This window comes from Amblyomma americanum, chromosome 10 (genome assembly GCF_052857255.1).
Source record: "Amblyomma americanum isolate KBUSLIRL-KWMA chromosome 10, ASM5285725v1, whole genome shotgun sequence".
In the NCBI taxonomy this organism is placed as follows: domain Eukaryota; kingdom Metazoa; phylum Arthropoda; class Arachnida; order Ixodida; family Ixodidae; genus Amblyomma; species Amblyomma americanum.
The window spans coordinates 103,746,912-103,773,638 of record NC_135506.1 but is presented as its reverse complement, the minus strand read 5'-3'; the positions used below and the strand labels follow the sequence as shown (position 1 = coordinate 103,773,638).

General features: G+C 44.5%; 1 protein-coding gene across 1 annotated transcript in view; it reads right to left on the bottom strand.

Moving 5' to 3' along the window:
- Positions 1 to 9,189: 9,189 nt before the first annotated feature.
- The window catches only part of LOC144108767 (uncharacterized), a 65,048-nt gene continuing 47,510 nt past the window's right edge, over positions 9,190 to 26,727 (bottom strand). Inside the window, exon 2 of the mRNA XM_077641937.1 lies at positions 9,190 to 9,586. Within this exon, the coding sequence (XP_077498063.1) occupies positions 9,263 to 9,586 (324 nt within the window). The 3' untranslated portion in view covers positions 9,190 to 9,262. The remainder of the gene's footprint in view (positions 9,587 to 26,727) is intronic.

Sequence of the window (26,727 nt, the reverse complement as noted above, 5' to 3'; positions counted from 1 at the left end):
GAGGTCAAACGAAAGAATAAGGTCCAAAAATTCTCTGGAATGGCGGGAAGATGCGGTTAGATTATCCCAGTCGATGTCTGGGAAATTAAAATCGCCGCTAACTATGAGGTTGGCATTGGGAAACTGTTTATTTATGTCGAGCAGAATGATACTTAAGTCGTCGATGAAGGAATGATCGGAGTCAGGTGCTCGGTAACATGCAATTATTATATTAGTGCAATGAGCAAGAGAAACGTTCACGCAAATGATTTCGCTTTTACTATTGACTGCGATAGCAGAAGAGACCAGAATACTTTTAACAAGAACCATCACGCCGCCTCCCCTACGCCCTGGTCTGTCACGACGGAAACAAGTGAAGGATTGCTTATCTTGGAAAAGTTCGTCATTCAGTATATCAGGTGTGAGCCACGTTTCAGTAAAGATGGCAATATCTGTGCTGTTGTCTTGCAATATAGCTTCAACAGCTTCTTTCTTTGGAAAATAACTTCGGATATTTGTTAGTAAAACGGAAACTGATTTATCGGTTGGGGCAGGGGCTGCACGCGTGCGATTCTGGAAACATTGGTGCATAAAGGACCTGTGTGCCTGCGGTGAGCGCTATAAATTTAAGTCAACCACAGAATCTTTAACAGCATCGTACACAAACTGTTTGTTGTTCATGATGAGCTTATCAAAACGGATTTTAAATGAGCCACCTCGTTGCTGACCATACGAAAAAAGTTTCTTCCTTGCCAAGCGAACGCGTGCAGAGTAGTCCTCACGGACAGAAAAGGAAGAATTTTTAAGCTTGGAACTGGCAAAAAGGATACGCCCTTTGTCTTTAAATCTCATAAAATTTACAATGATAGGGCGGTTTTTTCCTTGTTGGAAACGGCCAAGTCTGTGAACACGCTCAATATCATGGCTATCAATTGTGACATCGAGCTCGTCCGCGCAGAATGAAATAATCCGCGATTCAGACTCGGACCATGATTCATCTTGTTGATCTGTGATTCCAAAAAACAGCAAATTGGACCGTCGGAGACGGTTTTCAGCGTCATCACATTTATCTGAAAGTAGCTTAATGTCGGATGAAAGTTTAGCCATATCAGGATCGGCTGATAAACTCGGGCTACTTAACTGATTAGAGCTCGTGATTTGTTCCAGGGCGTCAACTCGCACCGAAAGGCTGGATATTGAATCCTCGACCTTCGACTGAGCAGCCCGAATCAACGCTAGTTCACTAAGCATAGTTTTTTGAGAGCATTCAATGCGGGATATAGCCAAGGCAATTGACTCGAGGGACGGGTTAGGGGCGTTATTCTCTGGGGGTCCTGGGTTCAATTCCACATCCCCGGCTAGCACAAGCATTAGGCAAACGACATAGGCGTTGATACACTGGTAACATGAAGTGCACAAGAACTTTCGCAAACTGCAGTCAGCGTCGATGGGGCACGACACCGCAACCAAAAACGCGTTATCAGAGCGAATGCAAATTGAATTTGGTAAGTAACCAACCTGCATGAAAAAGGGCATTCGTGTGACCTGCATCGTTGCGGTGGCGTGCCCCGAGTGATCGCAGTGTGATGGCGGTATTTGTACTCCAATCGATGCGGTGGCGCTGAGCGCAGTTCCTGGTTGCCAGATGCGGAAACGGTTCGCCAGATGGGGAAAAGTTGAAACAAGCGGGTAGTGCACGGCGTCGCTTTCGTTGTCCAAGAAGTCAGCTTGCTGCCAAACGTCGGAATCCATGTCCAGGTTGTAACAGCTGCCTTGACAGCCCGGCAGCGTGGTAATCCATGTGAGTAAGGCCTGCATGAAAAAGGGCATTCGTGTGACCTGCATCGTTGCGGTGGCGTGCCCCGAGTGATCGCAGTGTGATGGCGGTATTTGTACTCCAATCGATGCGGTGGCGCTGAGCGCAGTTCCTGGTTGCCAGATGCGGAAACGGTTCGCCAGATGGGGAAAAGTTGAAACAAGCGGGTAGTGCACGGCGTCGCTTTCGTTGTCCAAGAAGGCAGCTTGCTGCCAAACGTCGGAATCCATGTCCAGGTTGTAACAGCTGCCTTGACAGCCCGGCAGCGTGGTAATCCATGTGAGTAAGGCCTGCATGAAAAAGGGCATTCGTGTGACCTGCATCGTTGCGGTGGCGTGCCCCGAGTGATCGCAGTGTGATGGCGGAATTTGTACTCCAATCGATGCGGTGGCGCTGAGCGCAGTTCCTGGTTGCCAGATGCGGAAACGGTTCGCCAGATGGGGAAAAGTTGAAACAAGCGGGTAGTGCACGGCGTCGCTTTCGTTGTCCAAGAAGTCAGCTTGCTGCCAAACGTCGGAATCCATGTCCAGGTTGTAACAGCTGCCTTGACAGCCCGGCAGCGTGGTAATCCATGTGAGTAAGGCCTGCATGAAAAAGGGCATTCGTGTGACCTGCATCGTTGCGGTGGCGTGCCTAGCCTCTCAGGAACCAATACACACAGTAAAGGCCGGCCAAGACCACGTGGATCGAGTACTGGGCAGAAGAGAAAGGCGTCAGAGGCATGTTTGGCAGTCCATGTTCTTGGTGCTGGCTGGCTCCCCCTCTCGAGCCTATGGAGGAGGAGGAAAAGCTTTATTGTACTCTGGTGCTTCTTTCTACTAACAGAAAGAATTTTAAGGCGTCAAGAAAAGAGGCTGGGGAGCGCTGAAAGGACAACTTAAACCGCAATGAAAAGTCTGGGAACCTGGAAGAGTTTCAAGCCATGAAGAAAAGTCACCAAGAGCGCCGCTGTATTCAGGTTATCGTAAGCCGGACTCCGCTTCCAACACATGCGCGAGCGCCCGTAAGCTGGCGCTGGTGTCTAGCACGGACAGATATAGGCACCTCTCAGTGGTTCGGCGGCGTCTCCTGCAGTGCGCATACGTAGACCGGTTATGTCGTATGTTAAGAGCACCCACTTTGGGCGCGTGCACCAAAAAGGGCCATTGGAGCACACTTGCAGAATATCGATTGTCCTCTACAGTTTGCTAACCGAAAGCCCTCGTTTACAGGCGGCCATCTCTCATTCTTGCTTGAAAATGAGGAGGGAGATGTCCCTTTTATCTGTTTGAGAGATGAGTTGTTGAAAGGATGTGAGGAGCGGGTCGAGAGAGGTAGTCGTCAAGGGAAAACATCATTGTAACCTTTCTACAACTTCTTTTTACAGCTGGTAGTGACAGCCGGGGCTTCATGTTCGAGAATAATAGGTGACCGCCCCTCTCATCATTTAGAAAAAGAATACAGTGGAGGATGACTGGCTCATCTCTCCTGATGCTAAACCCTTCAATCAGCAGAGCAGGAAGTGAAAACGTGGTTTGCGAACGTGGGTTGATGGTTGAAAAAAACCCTCCTTACAGGAAGGTCAGCAATTCTGCAAGTTGCCCATTCACTTCTGAGACAATGAATGCTGCTTGTCGGTTGTAGGCAAGCGCCGCCAAGCTACCCACTGCGAAAGCGGGTATCTTCAAAGGAGCCACTCTGTCGATAGTTCTTTGTGTTTGGCTGCCTTAGGGTGCAGTGACGCGAGGCAGTGCACGCGCTCACGTTTCCCCGCTGAGAGGTATACTAGCATAGTGACATTACGAGTAAAAGATTACTGGCGCCATGCGTACTCAACGAAATATGAAAATAAATGGAAATAAATAATAAGAAATATGGCGTTTTGCAGTCGTAACCGAGCCTTGTGATTTTTGTGTTCTACTTTCTGGTGTTTTTTTTATTTAGTGGCGTTGGAGACTCGATGAACCGTGCTCGACGCTTTTCGTCGCCAGATGATATCCGGAGAAATGGACAATTTGCTCCATTCGAGTCGTTTCTTCGCCAAACAAGGAGAAAACACTTCATTTTTGAAGCTTTTACCAATTACGTGGCCGCAGAAGGGACTCGCCCGTTCACAATGATTCGTTTTATTTTGTACTGTACACAGGCCATAACAACACAGTGCACTCACGTTGGATGACAAGGAAAGAAGTAAAGGCTAAAGCATTTCAGCGTGCCGTCTTCAGTGAGCGAGCAGATGAGAACCACCGGCACTAGATGATGCGATTCCACCGAGCAGCCGCACTGGTACCTGACCTGAAATAAAATAATCGAAAATGTTTTACAGCCGCGAGTGAGTTTCGAACCCGGGGCGGCGACAACATTTCAGTTTTGCTGGTTACTGCATTAGACAACTGCAACACCACCGCAGCCGAACATTCTGCGTCCCAAAATACCAGTCTCTTGCGCTGTGTTTCGGATATCGTCGTCTTTATCAACTGCATCCGAGCGCCACGGAACCGAACACTGAAACACTGAAAACCGAAGTGCTAGCCCCCCTAGTTGCCTTTGGTGAAACCACGCTAAATTGTCCGAAATTTGTTTTTGTGCCACTGTTTACCTGTTCCATGCGCTGCGCTTTTAACAAAGCTGGTGGAATTCCTTAGGTTCGTGGAAAGCATTAAAGAATGTAACTCATCTTCTGCAGAAGCTCTGATGTCATTTTTAGGGAAATATTTGTCCACCCGTGGAGAGACCCTTTGCCAGGACTGACACATTAGCGGTTGTAAGTTTATTTTTATGACAACCTAGAGAAAAGAGTGTGTCCATAACCATTCCAGGCCGTTTGCGCCGAGGCGTCGACTTCGCCGTGCTACACACTGTAGGGAGCAGAAATAACGCACGATATTCAAAGAACTCATCATATATGGCTACCCGAAAAACTTTATTCAGAAAACAACTCGACTTCAAAAATACTGCATGCGCCCAGAAATCAACGCACAAAGACCAACGCCACCACCAAAATACGTCACTCTACCTTAGGCTGCAGGTGTCAGCGAAACAATCGCCCGAATCCTGAAAAAAATGGGGCCTCCAGGTTGCGCACAATTTGCGCTTTGCCTACCTGTTCCCAAAGACCGGCCGCGGAGAGAGAGCCCAAGGCATTGTCTGAAAAATTCCTTCCGCCGAGTGCGACGCAAGAGACGTGGACGAAACAAAAAATCTCAAAGAAAGAATCCGGCAACATTAAAACGACGTCCGCCACTTCGCAAGAGAGCGCAATTCTGTAGCAGAGCAATCCGTGGACTCAGATCAAAGAATCAACTGCGAAGAAACCAGCATCCTCGGAACCGAAACAAATTACCACAAAAGGCTCCTTCTCGAATTATGGCGCATCCAAACCACCACGAACAACATCAAACGCACAAAAGGTTTATGGTTTACGGTTTATGGGGGTTTAATGTCGCAAAGCGACTTAGGCTATGAGGGATGCCGTAGTGATGGGCTCCGGAAATTTCGACCACCTGGGGTTCTTTAACGTGAACTGACATCGCACAGTACACGGGCCTCTGGAATTTCGCCTCCATCAACCGCACAAAAGAAAACCTGCCCCAGTATATGCCCAGGGTCTTCGCTCTTCATCTCAACGAAAATAAGTCGCCATTCACCACCTCCCGACAGTGGGACAACGTGACTGACAGCCTAAACCCCCTCCCCCCCCCTCTCCCACGCCTCTCGCATTACAACTTTCGTTCCTTTGACCCCCTCCTCTCCTCCAAAAAGATGCTAGCTACTGCCCTCAGTAACCCCTGATGAAGGAGCCGAGTCGGATTCCAAACGTCGGGTTAAAATTAAAGTTTTTTGGTTGGAGATGTGCAGTTTATTATAAGTCTTCAAACCCAACCAGACAGGCAAATCTGTCAAAATTATTAGTTTTCATTCAAGAAGCAACCACGGTCTGCGCTCCACGATTCGAGAAAAAGTGAAAGGAGGAAAAAAAAGAAAGGCAGGCAAAGCCACAGCTGGAGACCCCTACCCACTGTCATTTTCTACCTCCCACTTACCACCCTGCAACGGGCTGCCCGTGTAGCTCTTGAAAAAGAATATTTCTCTACCTATGCACATGCACCTGCTCACATCCTTCGCTCTTCACGTTCTTCTTCTTCTTCTTGTCCTCAAGTAATATGGCACATACCCACGTGGGGGGGATTGGCCAAGGTATAGAGTACCGCCCCTTCCTCTTCTTCATCCCTTTGATGCTGTGAACAGCGCGTCTTGTTCTCGTAGCTTTTTGTGAGAGGAACACTGCCAAAAATTGTGTCCGAAGGGTAGGGTGAAATTCAAGCAAGATTTGGTTCAGGCGATTCCCAATTCTTGCTTATTGGTTTTAGAATCAGCGACAACAGCAATGGCATATCGCTTTAAGCATGAGGCTCGAGGACGGTGTGTGATTCGTTCCCCAGTGCCGCCGTGTACCCACTGGTTTCCAATGGGCACACGTTTCCTCGAAGCCTGGCGCATGGTTTCCTTGAGTTGAAGTGCTCGGAAAATGGTATTTCTCCTAACCTTGGGTTTAAGAAAGCACTCAATCCCATTACGCTTGGTGCGAGGTTGCCATTGCGCTATTAAAACTCATCATCAGCAAAAGAAAACATTTCTAAGAAATGGATACCCAAGATTCCTCACCCGATGTATCATCCAAAATCGAAAAGGAAGCAACAAAAACAACTCTATATCCTTACGCTAAGGACACGCCAGTGGCAAAAACGCGCATGCATTCCGTACGTAAAAGGTGTCAGCGAAACTTTGGCCGGTATTCTCAGAAAGTAACGGATACAAACTACACACAAGCCGACCACCATTATCGACTTATCGACCCTTCAAAGACAGTCATCCTAAAGAAATGGCCTACGGCGTTGTATGCAATATACTTTGCTTCGACTGCTTGGCGTGGTAGGCTGTGGAAACCAATCATTGCGCATTTAAAAGTCGCGGGAGAGTGATAATCTTTTGCGAAAACAGATTCCTCTTCTTACACCCGCGGTTTGTCTCCTTAAAAAGCCCCTACAACTCCCCCGGAGCCACACCTCGAAGAATTAGTATTTTTGCAATCGCCTCAGAGGCAACAACTGACAAAAATACAAAAAGACAGCTAAAAATGTTGCCGGCCCGGCGATTGCAATCTAATCTCTCAAGCACCGGAACTGCAACCAGCGTAATTAAAGGCAAAGAGTGATGATAGCGAGACGTACATAGAGCGACAGAAAAAAAATATGAAAGACGGGGCTAGGTCTGCACCCTATGCAAAAAAAAAAATATTATGTTCGCGCCACTCGTGAGTGAGTGCCTATAGGTATTCTTGCACTTATTCGCAAAACGGTAAATTCACTGCATATTCAGGGCCGCGCGCACGTAGAGTCCTGTCGCTAATTAATCACGCGACCGGCACAATACAGAAGCGGGCTGTGGGGAGCGCACAGCCGCTGCGCTGGAGAAACCCAGTAAGCTTTGAAATGTCGTGTTATCCGACAATCTGTTCATTTCTGAGCAAATTTAAATCATAATCAAGAACATTTAATGAAGGTTTGACTCTTGATTGCTGCTCTGGGTAACGGCATATTTACTTGCTTGCCGAACAGATGGCCCACTCTTCAGAATAGTTCCCAGCATGCCATTCTATGAAGTCTTAGTTGGCGGTTCATAGTTTACGTACACCGTTGACAAAATTGCCGAAACTAGCATCGATTACAGCAATGATAAACTCTTTATCGACGGCGAACGATCGAATCATGAGAGGCACGTTACCAACCTAGAAAAAAAAGCTGTGAACTACCACACTACTAATTGTTACATTAGCCAAATTATCTACTGCCATAAAACGCATTCACTTCAACGCTGCCGTGCTGCACTTTCACCACATTGACAAAAATTTCGAAGAGAGCTGTCTGCTATTGAGGCCAATAATATCAGTGTTAAAGTCTAGTCATTATTACAAGATTTTAATATTTTAAATGCACAGTGCAAGAACCATATAAAGGAATCGGTGAGTGAGCTCTAGTATTAGTGAACGCATTTCACTGCTTGAACAAAAGTACCTGGAAGTTTCATTGCTTTGCACTGTTACTTCGCACGCAATTCCACTATCACCTATGCCTGTGTGGTCACTGTACGCGCTTAATAAAAAATATAACTGTCAAGCAAAAGAGTCTCTATAAAATTTCCTCTATATACCTCATAGTAGGCACGCGCTTTCTTGTAGAATTTTATGTAGCACCCCATGGTCATAGCCTCACTCCGATGGGGGAACTTTTGATAAAAGTGCGCATTCGTACGGCACGGCTCAACCTCCCGAAGCAACCTACCAAAGCAGGGACGCTTAGCAGGGACGCTGTTGCAGGGAGAATGTAGCAGGAACTTGCGCCTTGCCAACACACCGAGAGAAGGCGCCACACGTTTCTTGCCGATGCTGAGGATGCACGATCAATAGAAAAACAGCGCCGGGAAACTTTTACTCACTTCAAATGTAAAATACTTTATATTTCTTTAAAGGCAGGACATTACGCTACTTGAAGCTCCGAGAGCTTGTCGACATATTGTAAATTAGGCCTGTGGTCAGCGATAAAGTGAAGTCAAGTGGGGTATTTTTTAGGACCTCGCCATAGGCTCCATGCTATCGTAGCTCATTGCGCATGGTAAACGTAGCATGTAAGCTACATAGATGAAACTCTACAAAAAGAAACTTTAAGAAGCATTTAACACCTAGACGAGAGAGTTGATCTCAAGCTTTTATACGCGAGGAGGTAATAATTTTAATTTTTCATCGCATTGGATTACGCACCGCCACGCCGCTGGCTGTCGCGAGATGGCGCGACCGGTTTTTCGAGGGGCATGGGTCTGAATCCTAGGGATGAAGGAAGCTAAATTCTCTTGAAGGGCAATGACTTCTACGTTATCCTGTGAAGTTTCCCGGCTAAATCTGGTCACCAGTAGCGGGCTTTGCTGGGCGTGTTATTGCATTACTGCAAAACAAATGCTCCCAACCGACATCTGTTCTTTTATGTGGCATTTGTGGCTTTAATTCCGTTCCTTTTTTCTGTTTGTTTATCCATCTTCTTTCGTTTCCCAACAGTCTTGTGAGAATATGGTCATCAGATTGCGCCTTTGAATGTTAACCACTGTATCGTAGCTAAAACGGAAAGTTCCGTACCCAGAGAACATATCTTCAAGCCACACAGGGCTAAGACGAGGCTGCGATACAAATCTATTGTTTATTTGCATTCTCAACATAAAGTACTGCACACAACAAAGACGCACAACGCTAGCCCGCAGCATCACAAGCAGCCGAAGCAAATAGGGTAAGCGCCCCAAATATTTATTTCATGTCGAAAGGGCTCCAACATGGACCGCACCTCATTGAGCTCCATTTCTGCTTCCACACCATTAATGAGCGGGCGTTTGAAGAGCGAATTGCCAGTCTGCACTGTCAGCAACTAGGATAGCCGGCAGTAATCATTGCAGAGAGCCTTCGAATGGGTTCTCTTCGAAGAGCAGCACCCGGGCACCCGACGGGTTCCTCGCCGACGGCATTGCCAGTAGGCTGCGGCGGAGCGTGGCGGACGCCACCGGAAGGTGTCGTTTCTCGCCGAACCCTCGCTTCCTCTCGCCGAAGCCACGCTTCCGCTTCTCGCCGAATCCGCGCCGCTTCCTCTCGCCGAAGCCTCGCTTGCCAACCAGCTCCTGCAGCAAGAGCCGCCGGTCATACGGCGACGCTTCGTCGTCGTCCTCAGCAACTCCACCGCCACCACCCACGTAGGCAGCACCCCCGGCGTTCTCCTGCGATTCCGTAATGGCCTCAAGTTCCAATGAAAACTGCATCTGGGAACCAATTAATGCTAGTAAGACCAAATACATTCTCTTCGGGGCAAAAGGTGTAAAAGCTCCTGACAACCTAAACTTAAACTTTGAAAACACTCAGCTGCAACAGTGCTCACAAATTCGTTTTCTAGGTGTTCTGTTTCATGAAAATCTCTCTTGGAACTCGCATGTTGATCAGCTTCGCAGTGATCTTTGTCGAGCGGTTGGCACTTTAAACAAACTGAGATATTATCTCCCGGCGTCCGTAAAGCGGCAAATATACTATTCAAAAATACATTCCCGTTTAAGCTACTGCTCCCTTGTGTGGTTAACGACAACACAGACAAATCGAGATTCCCTCCTTGCAATTCAAAAGCGGGCATTACGAGCTGTTGGGAAAATACAGTTATTGCGCAGCTGCCGGCCTTTGTTTAGGTCTTAAGGAATATTAGAAATAAGTAAACTGCACACATACAAACTATGTCTCGAAATATTACGCCAGTACAAACTAGACAAAATAACCTTCGAAACCACCTATCACACTAAACTTAGCACATACGAACTTCGAAAACAATGTATGGAAACACCTCGTGTACGCACAAATTATGGTTTTCAGAGGTTAGGATGGCAAATTCCTGACTTAATTAACCAATACCCTATTCTGGATACTGCACTCACTACCCCCTCTATACGTAAATACAAAATGTTAATTAAAGCAATGCTCATAAATGAACCTTAAAGATAAAAACTTAACGTATACATATCACTAGTGTATGTTTTGTAAATATTGCTATGGTCGTATTCTGGTTAATGTATGCTGTGTGTGTTTTGTAAAGCCAGTGTTTTGTAAAGATGTCTTAATATATTGTGTAAAAATACTGAAAGTGTGTTCTATTATGTAATGCTCTTCTTGATTTTGTGTAGCCAGTGGTGCCGCCTGTCATCCGGGTGGCGTGGCCTCGTCAGGCAATGTATGCCTTTTGCCACGTCACCCTGGACAACCTCTTCGTTGTCTGAAATAAATTCGGAATGAATGAATGAAAGAAAAAGCATCTGCGAGCAGTGCTTTGCACTCAGAAAGGTACGCATGGAAGATGCGGCATTCGACCGAAGTAATACCCTGGCCTTAACAATAATTTACCCACGAAGCGGTTTTAAAAAACATGTTTATTTGGAATTGAAGTTTTAACTCCTTTTTCTTAAAGTGCATGAAAAATACATGCGTACAATGATTGATCATACACTGATTGATTGCGGAGTGAGTTGTCGCTTCTGTGCAAGAGTGCTACATCGTGGAACCCTCACAATTAAAAAAATTATACCGCAGCTTTCAAAGAACTTGGTTAATTGGAGAGACATGGGAGAGCCCTTTTCCCCACATTGGGCGTAGTCAAGCTTATTGATAATTGTGGTACCAACCAGTCCACAATTAATTTATGTGAAAGCCCGAAAGCAGTCCAGGCTTAGAAGGAAATGCCCGTTGCCTCTTACAGGGTCTTTCACATAAGACTTTACAAAGTTTTTAGCCGCCGCCGCGGTAGCTCAATGGTTATGGGGCTCGGCTGCTGACCCGAAAGGCGTGGGTTCGATCCAGGTCACGGCCGTCGAATTTCGATGGAGGTGAAATTCTACAGACCCGTGTAGTGTGTAATGTCAGTGCGCGTTAAAGGACACCAGGTGGTCTAAAATTCCTGAGCCCTTCACTACGCCGTTAAACATTAAGCCCCCAGAAACGTAAACGCAAACAATTTTTAAATATAGGATTTTTGAATTAGAAGAGCGCTTTTTTCATCGTAGCTTTCTCAGCTATGTAGTACATCAGAATACAACTAGGACGTGGTATCTAGCATGCTGGTTAACTAATATTGAATAGTTACCTTTTTGCCTATTGCTGTTAGGCTGCTTAATAATTGAGAGGCGTGTAGCCCACACCAATTAATATCCATATCAATTCCTAGAATTTCGAAACCACTTACCGTGGGCGCTGTGAACCAAAAAATTTTGGCTATTTTGACGAGTTATGTTCACTGGAGAGGTTGTTTTGGCTTAGATCTTCTCGACGTATCGCCTGGGTATGACCACGCAGCAGCTGTGCCGTTAAAGTACGTCTCTTCATCGACATCTGGCGTATTGTCTCACATTATAAATCTTATGTTTGAAACGGGAGTGTTCCTAGATGACTTAAAAATTTCTCGTGTGTGTCCTATCTATAAAGGCGGTGACAGGAATGAAACCTACAACTATAGGCCAATTTCTGTATTACCTGTATTATCAAAAGACTTTGAGATTGCGATTAACAGCACATTGCAGAACTTTTTCGACAAACATAGCATGATAGCTTCTACACAGTACGGCTTCTTAAAGAACAGGTCCGCCGAACAATCACTGCTAAAATTAAAGACAAAATTATCAATAATATTGAAGAGCAAAGATACACCTTGGGTTTGTTTCTTGATTTTCGCAAGCCGTTTGACTGCGTACAGCTTACCATTCTCCTCAATAAGTTACATGCCTACGGTTTGCGCGGAATAACCCTGGATCTCAACACAAGCTATTTAGAAAACCGTTTACAGCATGTTCGAATAAATGAGAATTGTTCCGACAGGTTAGCCATAACCCAAGGTGTTCCGCAAGGTTCCATCTTAGGACCTTTAATATTCTTAGTTTACATTCATGATATATTCCCAAATATTAAATTCACCTGATCTTGTTATGTACGCAGAGGGCACGAAGCTTTTTTTCACAACCCTTCACTGTCTGCCCTGGAAAGTATGACCATCAATTACCTAACTAGATTACATACGTGGTTGCAGGCATATAGTCTGAGCCTAAACCTGAAGACAACTACCTACATTATAGTTTGGCCCATCAACGTTGTTGAACGCTATGCAGTCAACATTCATTACGGGAACACAATAATTGATAGAGTCAGTAGTCTCAAAATCCTCGATCCTCGGTGTCTGGTTTTCCGAAACTCTTTCTTGGAATAGTCACGTTACTAATCTTATATCTGATCTTTGTAAAACAGCTGGTTGCATTTGTAGAATCTCTCATGTCCTACCTAAATAGTTGAAGTTATCTATAAACTGCGCACTTTTTTATTCCAGATTGTGTTATTGTTGTCTCGTCTAGGGCACTACGACTAAAGGCAATTACAATAAACTGATACTTGTACAAAAGAAGGCATTACGAGCAATTGAAGGGTATCACGGTTATCCTCAATATTTGGCTACAGCACCACTCTATCTCAAACACAGTTTGCTTAAAGCGGATCAGGCATATTTTTATCGTTTGCCCCAAAACAACTACATGAAGTAGACACGATCTCGCCAATGCTATTCACAGCCTGTTTAAAGGAGGTATTCCCAGCCGTGAATTGGGAACAGTTGAGAATAAGAGTAAATGGAGAATACATAAATAATCTGCGATTCGCTGATGACATTGCCTTGCTGAGTCACTCAGGAGGTGAACGGCAAATCGTGATCAATGAGATAGACAGGCAGAGCAGAACGCTGGGTCTAAATTTAACATGCAGAAAACCAAGGTAATGTTCAACAGTCTAGCAAGGAAACCGTACATCACAATTGGCAGTGACAGCCTGGAAGTTGTAAAGGAATATGTCTACTTAGGGCAGTTAGTGACAGCTGATGCGGATCATGAGAGGGAGATAACTAGAAGGATAAGAATGGGATGGAGCGCAAATGGCGGGTTCTCCCAGATCATGAGTGTAAGTTTACAAATTTCCCTCAAGAGAAAAATGTACAACAGCTGTATCTTACCAGTACTCACCTACGGGGCAGAAACGTGGAGGGTAACGAAAAGAGTTCACTTTAAGTTAAGGACAACGCAGCGAACCATGGAAAGAAAAATGATGGGTGCAACGTTAAGAGACCAGAAGCGGGCAGAATGAGTGAGGAAACAAACGCGGGTTAAGGACATCCTAGTCGAAATCAAGAGGAAGAAATGTGCTTGGGCAGGCATGTTATGCGAAGGCAAGATAACCGCTGGTCCTTAAGGATAATGGAGTGGATACCTAGGGAAAGTAAGCGTAGCAGGTTAGGTGGGCGGATGAGATTAAGAAGTTTGCATACAAAGGGTGGATGCAGCTGGCAAAGGACAGGGTCAATTGGAGAGACATGGGAGAGGCCTTTGCCCTGCAGTGCGTGCTGTAAGGCTGATGATGATGGTGATGATTATCTACAAAAACCGGCTGTATAATACCATTCCAGACTGCTCATCACAGTATATCCTCCGAGCACATAGGAAACTAGTCCCTAGGACATGTACCAACTACAAGAAACAGCAAATCATCTATCAAGCACCTACCGCCCTAAATAATTTTTTGGGTGGTCTTGACTTTAGCGTTCTCTAAAACATTTTAATGCAATAACCAAGGGCTACTTAATGCAAAATGACATGTTAAATCCTTAATCTTTTGTGCACCGACGTTATGACGTCATCTTAGCTTACCTAATAAATACAGCCCCTTTTTGTGCCTGAACAGTATTAATACAATCGAAAAGTCTTGTGTATTTCACTTATTTGTTTTCTGTGCGCAAGCGAAGCATGGTTTTATGTCATGTTTGTTGCTCCGCCGTGATCACGTTTCATGCAATGTGTGAACCCCTTTCTCTTTGCTTTGTTCTGTAAAACGTTTAATGTTTGTTTGATTTCTACATGTTCAATTTTTTTTGCCTCTGCACTGTACTGCAAAATGTACAAGGAAGCTGAGGCATCGTCAGGCGCTACAAGCCTTTTGTCTCAGCTTCCTTTTTCTTCGTAAGTAAGAAATAGCCTTTCAAGTTTGAAGTTTGAAAGCGCATGTATTTTGGTATGGTTAAACGAAAATTTGTTGGGCTACAGCGCCGAGAGTAACAACCTTATAGAAATTCGAAAAACGAATATATATATTACTTACAGTGGGCTACTCGCTTCTCAGTAATTATATAGATTAACAGTGCTAGTTAAACTTAACCAGCCAGCTAGGTAGCTCCTCTTAGCTGTATTCTGAGATGCTACAGCGGTGTCAGTGCTATTCCTATGAAGAGATTTTTTTACTTAAAAAGCTCATTTCAAAAAATTTGTGAAATCTTTTATGAAACATCATGTATGCTATGCATGTATCTGGCACCTATGTATGTGCAACCTGTGTATTTATTTTTATTTATACACAGTACCTACAGCGCCCTCATTGGGGCATTATTGTAGGGGGGAAACATCATAAATAAACATCTAGTACATAATAAATTAGGCAAATGATGTGGTCTACACAGAAAATAAAATAAACCCATGCACACGGAAGCAAAAACAAACAAACAAACAAACAAAATAAAAACCATTGTAGAAAGGCAAACATACCCTAAACATACACATACAAACACAAAAAAAGATACATTTTAAAATACAGCACTGCTTAAAACATAATACACTCGGACAAGAATTATTGCACTTATATTGACAGGTGGCTTTGCAAATCGGTCAGAAACGATGTAGGAGGAGCGGTAGCGACCCGCGAAGGGAGACAGTTCCAATCATGCACTGTTCGTGGGAAAAAAAACTATATTTGAATACGTTTATACGGAAATTGTACTCGCGCACCTTAAGTGGGTGGTCAGTGCGGGCGGAAATGTAGCTGGGTTCACTAATGTATTTCTCTTTTGGAATTCCAGTTTTATTATTAAGCACATTATAAAAGAAAGAGAGTCTCAAATATTTGCGCCTGTTTTCAAGTAATGGCCATCCCAACTTCTCGCGCAAACCAGAAGAACTTTTTTGGAAATTGTAATCGGCGGACACAAACCTAGCAGCCCGTTTCTGGACGCGCTCCAGCTCCTCAATATTCAGTTTTGTATGCGGGTCCCAAACCGCGGAAGCATACTCAAGTATCGGACGTACAGTAGACATGTATAATGTCTCCTTCAGCGTAAGGGGAGCGTCCTTAAAGTTACGTCTGAGAAAGTTTAATGTGCGACTGGCTTTAGCAGATATGTAATTTACCTGTGTATTCCATGATAGGTCAGTAGAAAAAAAGACTCCCAAGTACTTATAAGTTGAAACTGCGGATAATTCAGTGCTACCAAGGAAATAGTCTGTTTGGAGGAATTGTTTCTTTTTTGTAAACCGGACCAGATTACATTTGGAGATGTTTAGCGCCATATTCCAGTTGTTGCACCAAGAGAATACAGAGTTGAGGTCATGCTGTAGTGAAATTGCATCTGCTTCAGAAGAAATATTGCGGTAGATACAACAGTCATCAGCATAAAGTCTGATTATACTTGAAATGTTACTAGTGAGGTCATTTATAAAAATGAGAAATAGAAGAGGGCCCAAAACCGACTCCTGCGGAACACCTGAAGTTACACCCACACTTTCCGAGCTGACACCGTCGATAACCACGCACTGTCTCCTTTCCGCAAGATACGCCTCAATCCAGGATAAGAGTGAGGTAGGAATATTTAATTTTGAAAGCTTCTGTAACAATAGGTTGTGAGCAACTAAATCGACCGCTTTTCGAAAATCTAAAAATATAGAATCTACCTGACCGGCGGAGTTTAAGGAAACAGAAATGTCATGTGTGAATTCCACGAGTTGTGTTTCACATGAGAAGCCGGACCTAAATCCATGTTGTGTCGAACAGGAAAAACTATTGTTTTGTAGATGGCTAATTAACTGAGTATAAATGACATGTTCCAGTGTTTTGCACGACACGCTCGTCAGCGATATGGGCCTATAGTTACATGTTTTAGTTTTATCACCACTCTTATGAATCGGAACGACATTGGCACTTCTCCAGTCAAGGGGCAAAGAAGAATTCTCTAACGATTTCTGAAATAATGCAACGAGATACGGGGCAACTGAAGCTGCACAATTTTTCAAAACGTAATTGGAAATGTTGTCAGGCCCTGGTGCTGATGTAACTTTAATTTTCTGTAATAAAAGCATGATCCCCCGTTCAGAAATTTCTACGTCATTCATTCTGGTCAGGGTGCTGGAAGACTGAAAGTCAGTATGTGTATTAATGGGATCGGAAAACACCGATTGGAAATAAAGATTGAAACTTCTCGCTTTACCTTTTGAATCCCTTCCAAAATCAGTTGTGTCTAGTATATCAGGCGCAGAGACCCTGCTGTTTCTCTTATTTTTAACATATTTCCAGACTGCCTTTGGGTTTGTATTTAGTTGTTGGCCTAGTGTGCTGAAGTATGCCCTTTTCGCTTTACGGATTTCTTTCGATAAGTTCTTAGTTTGCTTTTTCATCTCGGAGTACAAAGTTAGTGCGGGCGTATCACAATATCTGCGAAAGAGCCGTTTCCGCCGGTTGATCATTGCCCGCAACTGTCTATTCATCCAATGCATATCGTCACGACGCTTGGCTGAAATCAAGCGGGATGGGATGAAAGTCTGCGTCAGTGACAAAATTTTAGTTTTAAACAAGTTCCAGAAGGAATCAATATTCAGGGATGGCTGATGTGAAAGAAACTCAGGAAAAAATGCGTCGAGTTCCTGTGATAGCGAAGCAAAATCCCCTTTTTCATAAAAAGACACTTTGCGTGGTTGGGTGTGGTGGGTCTTCATAGCATTACAGGATACTTTTGCTAAAACTACATCATGGTCGCTTATGCCTGGCAGCGTTATGACAGACGAGACTAGGCTAGGGTCATTGCATAAAAACAAGTCTAGCACATTAGCACTGGTAAGGCCGAGTCTGGTAGGGGTTTGAACAAACTGAAATAATGAGTGAGCACCAATTACTTCACGGAAAGCGGTATACAAGAGGGATGCAGTGCGAATTACTGGTTTAAAACAAGACCATTCTACGCTGGGCATATTAAAATCACCGGCAAGGATAATATGTGTTGCGTCTAAGGCTAATAATGTGTTGCTAAGTTCAAAAAATGGCTGTGCGCAGGTTGAACAGGGCATCCTATAAAAAGAGCCAATTGCCAAAGAAGTACCATCGCCCAGCCGTACCCTGCACCAGACAGCTTCAGAGGAATCGTTGTCTAAGTTAACAGACACGCTTCTCAAACTGCTATGAACGAGGATGAACACACCACCACCGCGTACATTGCGATCCTTCCTATACGTCGTATAGGATGGAGGAAATATTTCACCATCACTTATGTTGCTGTCCAGCCATGACTGTCCAGCGTTCTTCAATTTATTACTGCTTTTGAAAATGCAGCACTTGCAATGTTCACGAAAGAATGATGAGAAGGAAATTATTCTGCATTTCTTCGGAGTGGCTGTAGAAGTGCATTTTTTCTAAAATTCTTTCATCAAAAATATTACACGAGTACTCGTACGAGCTGCGCACCCAATAGTTAATGTTTAGAAGCTGTGTGCACTGGCGCAAGAACCTGTTTTTTTGTTGCTTCGTAAGATTTTTTCTGGTTTGCCTGTCTCGCCTCTCGCGCATGAACACAAAAGAGTTTTTTTCTACAATGTCTTCGAGAACTTCTTTATAAGGAATAGATTGTTATGTCCAGTAGGCGTTTGGCAATTAGAAAGTAATTTTGGATCACATTGAACGTCATCCTCATCGCTGTCGAAGACAGTGTTGGGCATGTATCCTTAGTTAAGAAATAGCCTCAATTTTCCCATCTCCAAAGCAATTTCTTCGTCTCGCTGCATCCATGTAGAGCTAAGAAGCACAAAGGTAATCCCAGTAAGCTCTCGCATGTCAAACAGGCAGCCAAAAAGTGCGCTAACTGCTCTGAATCAAATCAAAAAGCCTTAGGCAGTTAGCTTCTCATAGAAGCGCACTTACCATAGGTGCCCAGAGTTGCTCCTGAGCAACCTTTTTTTTATTTTTTATGGAGCGCTCATAAGTCACCCGCAAGTCACAAATCGTTCACATGTCACAGGGCTAGTTCAGTGTGTTTTCTGAATAAAATGTGAGCGCGGCCGTCTGCTTGATCAGTTACAAAGTTCAAATGGCTTTCTCTTAAAGCAGGTGGCAACAGAAATCTCAATGTCGAACTTCGTATTCGAGAAAAAAAAGTTTCAGCAGTTTTTCCTGCGCAACGCCAGGACCCATTGGTTAGACTCACAGGCAATGAGCCATCACTGTGGCTTTAAACTACTCGAATGCCAAAAAAGTTACATTGACTGACACCCTCAATAACACTGACTTGAACACCATATTTGGGCTGCTACTTCTACTCCGACCATTCCTTAATAGATTATAACAGACTTTTAAGAGTAAAGCTTGGAATAGCCGCCCATAGCTTTATGGATAATTCGAGCAGCATCAAAAGGCAGTACCGAAGGCAGAGGCCACACACGGGTATCCCGCGCCGAATGCATCTTGCGGCCACTGACAGGCGGAAGGATCGGCTGCGGTGATTGCAACGAGCGTGCTTGCAGCCTTCAAGGAATAGGATAGGCACTGCTCTCGGGCGCGATAAAGTAAATCTGGCAAATAATTTCTGAGATAAAACACGATAAAGGATTACAACAATATTGAACAGTGTAGGAGGGGTTGCGCGTGGCGGTACCATTCGAGATCAACGTGGCTGCACCTCGCGTCACAAAGTGATAAAGCCTCGTTCCGGTGGCTTTCAACATTTACCAAAGCTTCGCGAAAATATCGAGGACAGCGACCTTCGGAAACACTTTGTGGTGGCTGCGCTGTGCCACTGCTATAGCTAGCCATATGAGTTATGCCATGCAGGTTGGTAAATTGGAAAAAAATTCTAGCAATTACGCATGAATGCAGGGATAAAGCCCTAACCGTCTAACCACCGTAACTGAATCCCTGTCTGTGTGTCCGTCATTGTTGTTATTGTCGGAGAACATATCAACTCAGCCCAATGCCACTAGAATCGCTGCTGTGCACACTAACCTACAGAAATAAAATACTGGTCAGGGTAGACTAACCGCGAAAATACAAGTTTCAAACCCGTAACGCCAAGCGTTTTAAATAACACACAGCGTAAAACTGAATAATTTTACATTCCTACTCACATCAGCAGGCCAATTGCTAGCATATTTGCAGCAAAAGTCTACTCCGACAAATTTATCAAGGCAAGGCCAATGTCGTAGCTTCCAGGAATACAGGAAGCCTGCTGAAAGATGAAGTCCTCCCCAAAGCTAACCTTAATGGCAGAGTAGTCCCAAATTAGAGGTAGTAATGCTACACTTGCAGAGTGTAGATGAAACTTAAGTAAAAATACGGGAAGATATCTATAGCGGGCACACAGCTACCCTAATCATCCATAAACGAGGCAATAAAATTCTATAAAGAAAGGGTGCTAGGTAGGGAGACACGATCTGGCCAATGCTATTCACCGCCTGTCCACATGAGGTATTCTGAGGTCTTGATTGAGAACAGCTGGGGACAAGAGTTTCAGAGAATACCTTACTAACCTGCGACTCGCCGATGACATTGGCTTGCTAAGTCATTCAGGAGAGGAACTGCCAAATATGATCAGTTATTTAGACAGACAGAGTAGTATAGGACTAAAAATGTTTACGCAGAAAGCCAAAGTAGTGTTCAACAGCCCATGAATGAAACAGCAGTTTAATATTGCTGGCAGGCGCTGGAAATGGTGAAAAATGCATCTTCTTAGGGCAGGTAGTGACCGCAGATCCGGATCATGAGAGCAAGATAACGAGAAAAATAAGAACGGGGGGAACGTATTCGGAAGGTTCTAGCAGATGAATGGCAGTTTACCAATGTCCCTTATTAGAAAAGTGTACAACAGCTGTATCTTAAGGATGCTCAGCTAAGGGGCACAAACATGTAGGCCATCGACAGGGCTTATACCTAAGGGGAGCGCAGCGAGCTATGGAAACAAAAATACAGGTGTAACATTGAGAGCCCGTAAGTTGGGAGGTTAGGTTAGAGAAAAAACGCGGGTTAAAGTCAACTTAGTCGACATCAAGAGGAAGGAAGGTGCTCGGGCAGAGCATGCAATGATAAGGCAAGATAACCGATGTCCTTAAGGGTAACAGACTGAATTCTAACAGAAGGGAAGCGTAGCAGGGGGCGGCTGAAATTCAGGCGTGTGGAGAAGCTTCAGAAGTTTGCGTGGATAGGGTGGCCGCAGCTAGCACAGCAAGGGGTTAATTGTAAGATATGGGATAGGCCTTTGTCGTGCAGTGGGTCTAGTGAGGCTTATGATGATGATGAATTTTGTTCCAAAATTGCTGCATGCACATCGATATTTGCGCCGAGGTTTATCGACCTTCGGCATTCCGGAATACTGAAAATTACTAAAAACAGCGTGACCTCTATAAACAGCTATCGCACCCAACCACACCGGGATCTGGCGCCGACGTCAGGTTCTTCATCTAGTTCGTTACTCTTGCTTTTGTGTGAATGTTAAACCGGTTAGAAAATTGGCGCAGGATCCCAAAGAGTCCGCTGTGTTCATGATTGTACGCCTTATGTGTCATGTGACCGCCTTCTGTTCCGGATACGCACATTTTTTTTTCAAACATTGCTTTTACTTGCGGGAGACGTACAGCCAAATCCAGCGCCTCTGTCGCTTGAATAGGAAAAGCCGATGTTTGGCACTAACATGAAAATACCTCTGATACAACACCAGCAGTCCGATATAGTGGAAGAACTACATTCCATTCGGCTAGAGCAAAACTCGGTTGAAAAAACACTAACCAATCTTACTGTTAATATGAAGTTTGTTGAAGGTAATGTGTCGTTGCTTGTCCCGCAGAAGCTTGAAGTGGAGCGTTTATAGCAAAGTTTCGAAAAATACGGCACTGCTGTCATCTCGTGATGATTTGGGGAAGGAGTCACTAAGAAACAATTTATTTCTACGGCATTTACGACAGTGAAAACGAGTCGTGGGAAGAGTCTCAGAGTAATATTTTCCTTTTGGTCTGAAAAACTCAGTATTTCTGCTGACGCTGCCGCTCTTGATAGGGTCGGTCGGTAGCACAGCCTTTCTCCACAGTCGACCGAAGGGGAAAGCCAGCAAGCAGTGCTCATAATGCAGGGGGTAGGATCTTCGAATGAATACGGAAGGAAAGAGCACAAACTTGAACTTCGGCACTGGCAGCGAGAGAAACGATGGAGCGTGAATCAGAAGAAAACGAAGAGAGTGAAGAAAGGCCCAATGTACTAGATATGGTCTTGAGAAGGGAGTAGGCTTGGGCAGGTCAGTAATTCATTGTAACTATTGAAGCACAGTGCGGGAAGAACGAAGGACCATGCCTTGACGGGATGGGAGATAACTTGCAAGACAGCGGATTTATTGCAGACCATTTCCGCAATGGTCAAACTTAAGTACTGCTCAAAAACATCGGCGAAGAGCATCAAAATGTCAACAAAGGCACGGCGATTGCATTTCTCGATAAAATCACCGACATACGAGATGCCTTCGCTCTAACCGACTCATCCGGAAGAGATCTGCTCTTCCAAGACCACCCGACAACCTTCGACATCAACTCAGTGCAACCTGAGCAAAGACAAGAACCGATCCGCAGTCTCCTTCAATGTTAAAGCGACTGTTTTTCTGCATCATCAAAACAACGACAAAGCTTTGTTGCAATGCATCGCACTACAACAAATTAAGATACCAGCCCTCTTCATCAAAGCACCTACCGTGTCTCGGCGCGTTAATGTCAAGCAATCCGGAAAGAAGTTCAGGAAAAGCTGCGCGACGATGTCATCTAGCGATCCGAGCCACTAAGCAGCCCCAGTCGTTTTCGTGAAGAAGCATGACGGTAATGTCCTGTTTTCCGTCGATAACCGCTGACTGAACGACGTAACCAAGAAAGATGTGTACCACTTAACCAGCATCGACGATGCCCTAGACCGCCTATGTGAAGCCAAATGCTGCACTTTCAAGGACCTGAAGACAGAATATTGGAAAATCGAGGCCGATCAAAGGGATCGTGAGAAGACCGCCTTCATAACGCCCGATGGTCTTTACAGGTACAAGGTAATGCCTTTTTGACTTCGTTAGGCCCCAGCAATTTTCCTGCGTGTAATGAGAAACAGTACTGGCTGGCCTCCAAATGGTAAATGTGTCTCGTATAGCTAATTTGATCACGTCGCAGTCTCCTCCTCAACTTTTTACAATCGCTTAAAAAGGCTTCGAGCCGTGCTAGAGACAAGTCATCAGGGCTCACTCTGAAGCCAGAGAACTTCCAATTCGCTCATGAGCAACTGCTGTTTCTAGGCTGCATTTAAGCGACGATTGAATACAACCGGTAAGAAGGCTAAGTTGGGTTGCTTGGTTCATGATGAACGAAACGACGAAACAGCGCTGACAAAAGGGGCGAGAGAAAATAAGAGACAGACACAAGCGCTGTTGCACTGCACATGGCTACAGCCAGAACGTAAATACATACAACAGATGAACGTAGGGTAACGGACAGAAAAGACTGTTCCCCATGCAAAAAAAAAAAGCGGCCGTGGCTTAGCTTGGTTAAGCCTGGTGATTGCGAAGCTGTTTTCTTCGCTTTTCGTTTTCCTTCTCTCGAAACGCACGTTCCTTCTCGAGCCGCTGTTCCGGGGTTTCTTGGACACGCCTCTGCCGTTTAGTCGCGTTCTGAACTAGTAGAAGGAGACTCACTGTCGGGCAAACTCATAATTTCTTCCTTTGCTTCTGCTGTTTCCACAGAGGAGGTTGCACGTTGTCGCCGAGCTGCATACTGGGCACGCCGCTTAGAAAGTCGTTCTTCTTCCGTCTCCGTAGCTCGCTGATGCTTCCTCTTTGCATTCTGCCGAGCTGCCTTGTTCGTAGGCACCATCGTAACATCTGGCAGTATGACTGCCTTGGCGAGAGGAGCGGAGCTATTTTATACAGCTGGTGTGACGTCACTCTGACCGTAGCGCCCCTGGTGAGAGGAGCGGGAGTTAGGCCGCCGTTGGTGGCTACCGCCTCGCCTCGCGACGGCGTGAGATGGGGCCCCGTTTTTACACAGCTGGTGTGACGTCACACCGACCGTAGCGCCCCTGGTGAGAGGAGCGGGAGTTGGCCGCCGTTGGTGGCTACCGCCTCGCCTCGCGACGGCGTGAGATGGGGCCCCGTTTTTACACAGCTGGTGTCACGTCACTCTAGGTCACGTGGTGTGACGTCACGCAGCGAGGTCACGCTAAAGGTCAATGGTGCCTATCACTGCCTCGCCACGGAACGGGCTGAAGTGCGACCTAAAGTAGTATTGCTTCGCAATAAAAATGTACCCAATAAGAGGGCCAAGCCGGGGTGGTTGGTTCATGTTGAAGAAAACGACGAAGTAGCGCTGACAAACGAAGCAAGAGAAAAAGAAAGGCAGGCACAGGCGCTGTTGCCCGGCACGTGGCTATAGCCAGAACGTTGACACATGCAACAGAAGAACGGACGCAAAATGCTGAAAATAATGTGTCTGATGTACAAGAAATGAGCCCCATAAGAGGACTAAGTCGGGCTGGTTGGTTCATGTTGAAGAAAGCAACTAAGCAGCGCTGACAAATGAAACGAGAGAAAAGGCAGACACAAGCGCTTGCGTCTGTCTCTTCATTTCTCTCGTCCCGCTTGTCAGCACTGCATAATCGTTTTGTTCATTACAACCGGTCCCACAGAAAAGCGCCGCTGTCACCCATTGTTCACAGCCGATTCACAAGAAAGCTGTGCGACGATTCCTGAGGTAGTGCACATATTGCAGTCAATTTGCAAGGAATTTTGGCGCATATTTGGACTCTTGACGCAGGTAACGAAGTTAGCTTTACCTGATTACATTAAACACAATGAACGAGTACTTTCCGATTTAGAGCTGGCGGATTGTTTTAACAAATATTTTGTTAATATAGCTAAGCCAAACAATCTCTCGCTTTCACGGCATAATATGTCGACTTCGAATTCTGTTGATAGCCTATTTTTTACTCCCACAGATGAGCTAGAAGTATATACAACCTTCAGGTCACTAAAAGACAGTAGATCATTGGATATAGACAATTTGCAAATCAAACCAATAGAAGAAGTCTGTCAGATCACTACTCCAGTACTTAGTTATAACTTTAACCTTGCCATTGACTTTGGCGAATTTCTCAGTTTCATGAAACGAGCTAGACTGTCGGTGTTGTGTAGAGGCGGTGATACGAAAGAACCCTCAAACTATCAACCTATATCTGTTCTGCCCGTGTTCTCGAAGGGCTTTGAGAAAATTTTATAAATGAGATAAAATAACTTTTTCAATAGAATAGGCGTTATTTCGGATGCGCAGTATGGTTTCAGAAAGGGAAGGTCAACAGAGTCGGCACTCCTGACGTTAAAAAAACACATTACCCAAAATGTTGAGAAACGACAAATTACCATTGGGTTGTTTATAGACTTTAGCAAGGCTTTAGACTCTCTTCATCATGGTATTTTACCTCTTAATAAATGGCGTTCGTGGTAAACCTCTTCAGCTATTCAAGTCATATTTGGAAAACAGATCGCAATGCGTTTGTATTAACAATCGAATGTCACTCCAATCACAGATATTAAATGACATCCCACAAGGGAGCGTGTTAGGTCCTCTTTTATTTAATCTGTTCATTAACAACATAGTTTGTGTCGACACGACAGTTAATTTCGTTATATATGCTGATGATCGCAATATTCTCTATTCAAGTACCGGTGCAAATAATTTAGTGATCAGATGTAATCAATTGCTTCAAAAAAATTGGTCATTGATCACAATCAAATCAGCTTAAAATCAACCCTAAAAAACCAAGGTCATGCTTTTCCGGGCTCGAAATAAAGTATTCGTTTCAAATCAACCCATTAAATTTGATGGACAGGATATTGAAGTGGTTGAAGATTCTTGGCGTTACATTCTCCTCATATTTAACATGGGATTTACACGTTGAGAAATTATGTAAGAAGCTTTCCTCTGCAACTGGGGCAATATAATGTACACGCGCTATTCTTCCGGTGAAAATAAAGCTTCAAATATATTACGCTTTGTTTGCCTCACAAATAATTACTGCAGCTTGGTGTGGCTAACAACCACTAAACAGAACCTAAAACCAAATTCTCGTGCTACAAAAAAAGGCTATTCGTCATATATTTTGTATAGATTATCTATCTTCCACCCTACATTTTTTCTAGCAGTACAGAATTCTTCATGTAAACAGCATGTATGAATACAGACTCTTACGCTCACATTACTTTTCACCTGTTAGCTTTCGGTCACTTTTAGCAATTACTGGTCTATTGCAGCATGACACCAACATCCTAAACACACGCAGTAAAGACACACGGCTTGTAACCTTTTTCCGCACCGATTACAAGCTCCAGTATTTACATCACAATCTTCCGTTCGTATTAAACAAATATCAACACATCAAATGTTTGACACCTGTTCAACTGCTAAAGCTTTTTCCAATTTGCAATGCAGTTTTTTTCGCTACAGTGTTTCTTAGCTATTCGTTCACAGTTTCCCTTTAATTGTTCACAGAGATGCCTTCTCATTATTCATGCGATTTTTGTCAATCTGTAACAAAAAATGCAGTGTTTGTGTACACATTTTCTATCGACCTACCTGTAAGTGTTTCTTATTTTTTGCAAAGCTGAATATTTCATGTTTACCTTTTCTTTCATCATTATTATTAGTATTATTATTATTTAGTGGTCTCGTCTATGCTGCCTTGTAAGGGTTGCCTGGGCCTCGTCAAGCTGTTTGATTACATCTCTTAGCCCGGGTGACCAACCAGCATTTGTGGTAAATAAAGATGAAGTTCTGTTCAGTTAAGCTCTGCAACCGGCTCTGTAACGCGAAGTATTTGTCATCGATTGACCCCAAAGCGGCTAGACGGTACATTTCCTGCGAAATGTACCGACTAGCCCAGACTAATACCCCTTTGGGAACTTGAGGTCGATGAAAGAGATCGCGCGAAGACCTAATTCATCACTCCGGATAGCCTCTTGGAGATTAAGGTGGTGATGTCATGTGGTCTGTTCCGCACCAGCGATATTTCAGCGAGTAATCGATACGGTACTGGCAGGCCTGAAGTGGCACATTTGTCCGTTTATGTCCGTTATTTGTCCGTTTGTTTGTCCGTTAGATGACGTCGTTGTGTTCACCTCAAAATTTGAAGACTGTCTAAAAAATCTTCGAGCCTAACGTTGGTGCATGGTTCTGAAAAAGACGATGCGCAAAACGCAGAGACGAAACAGGGCACA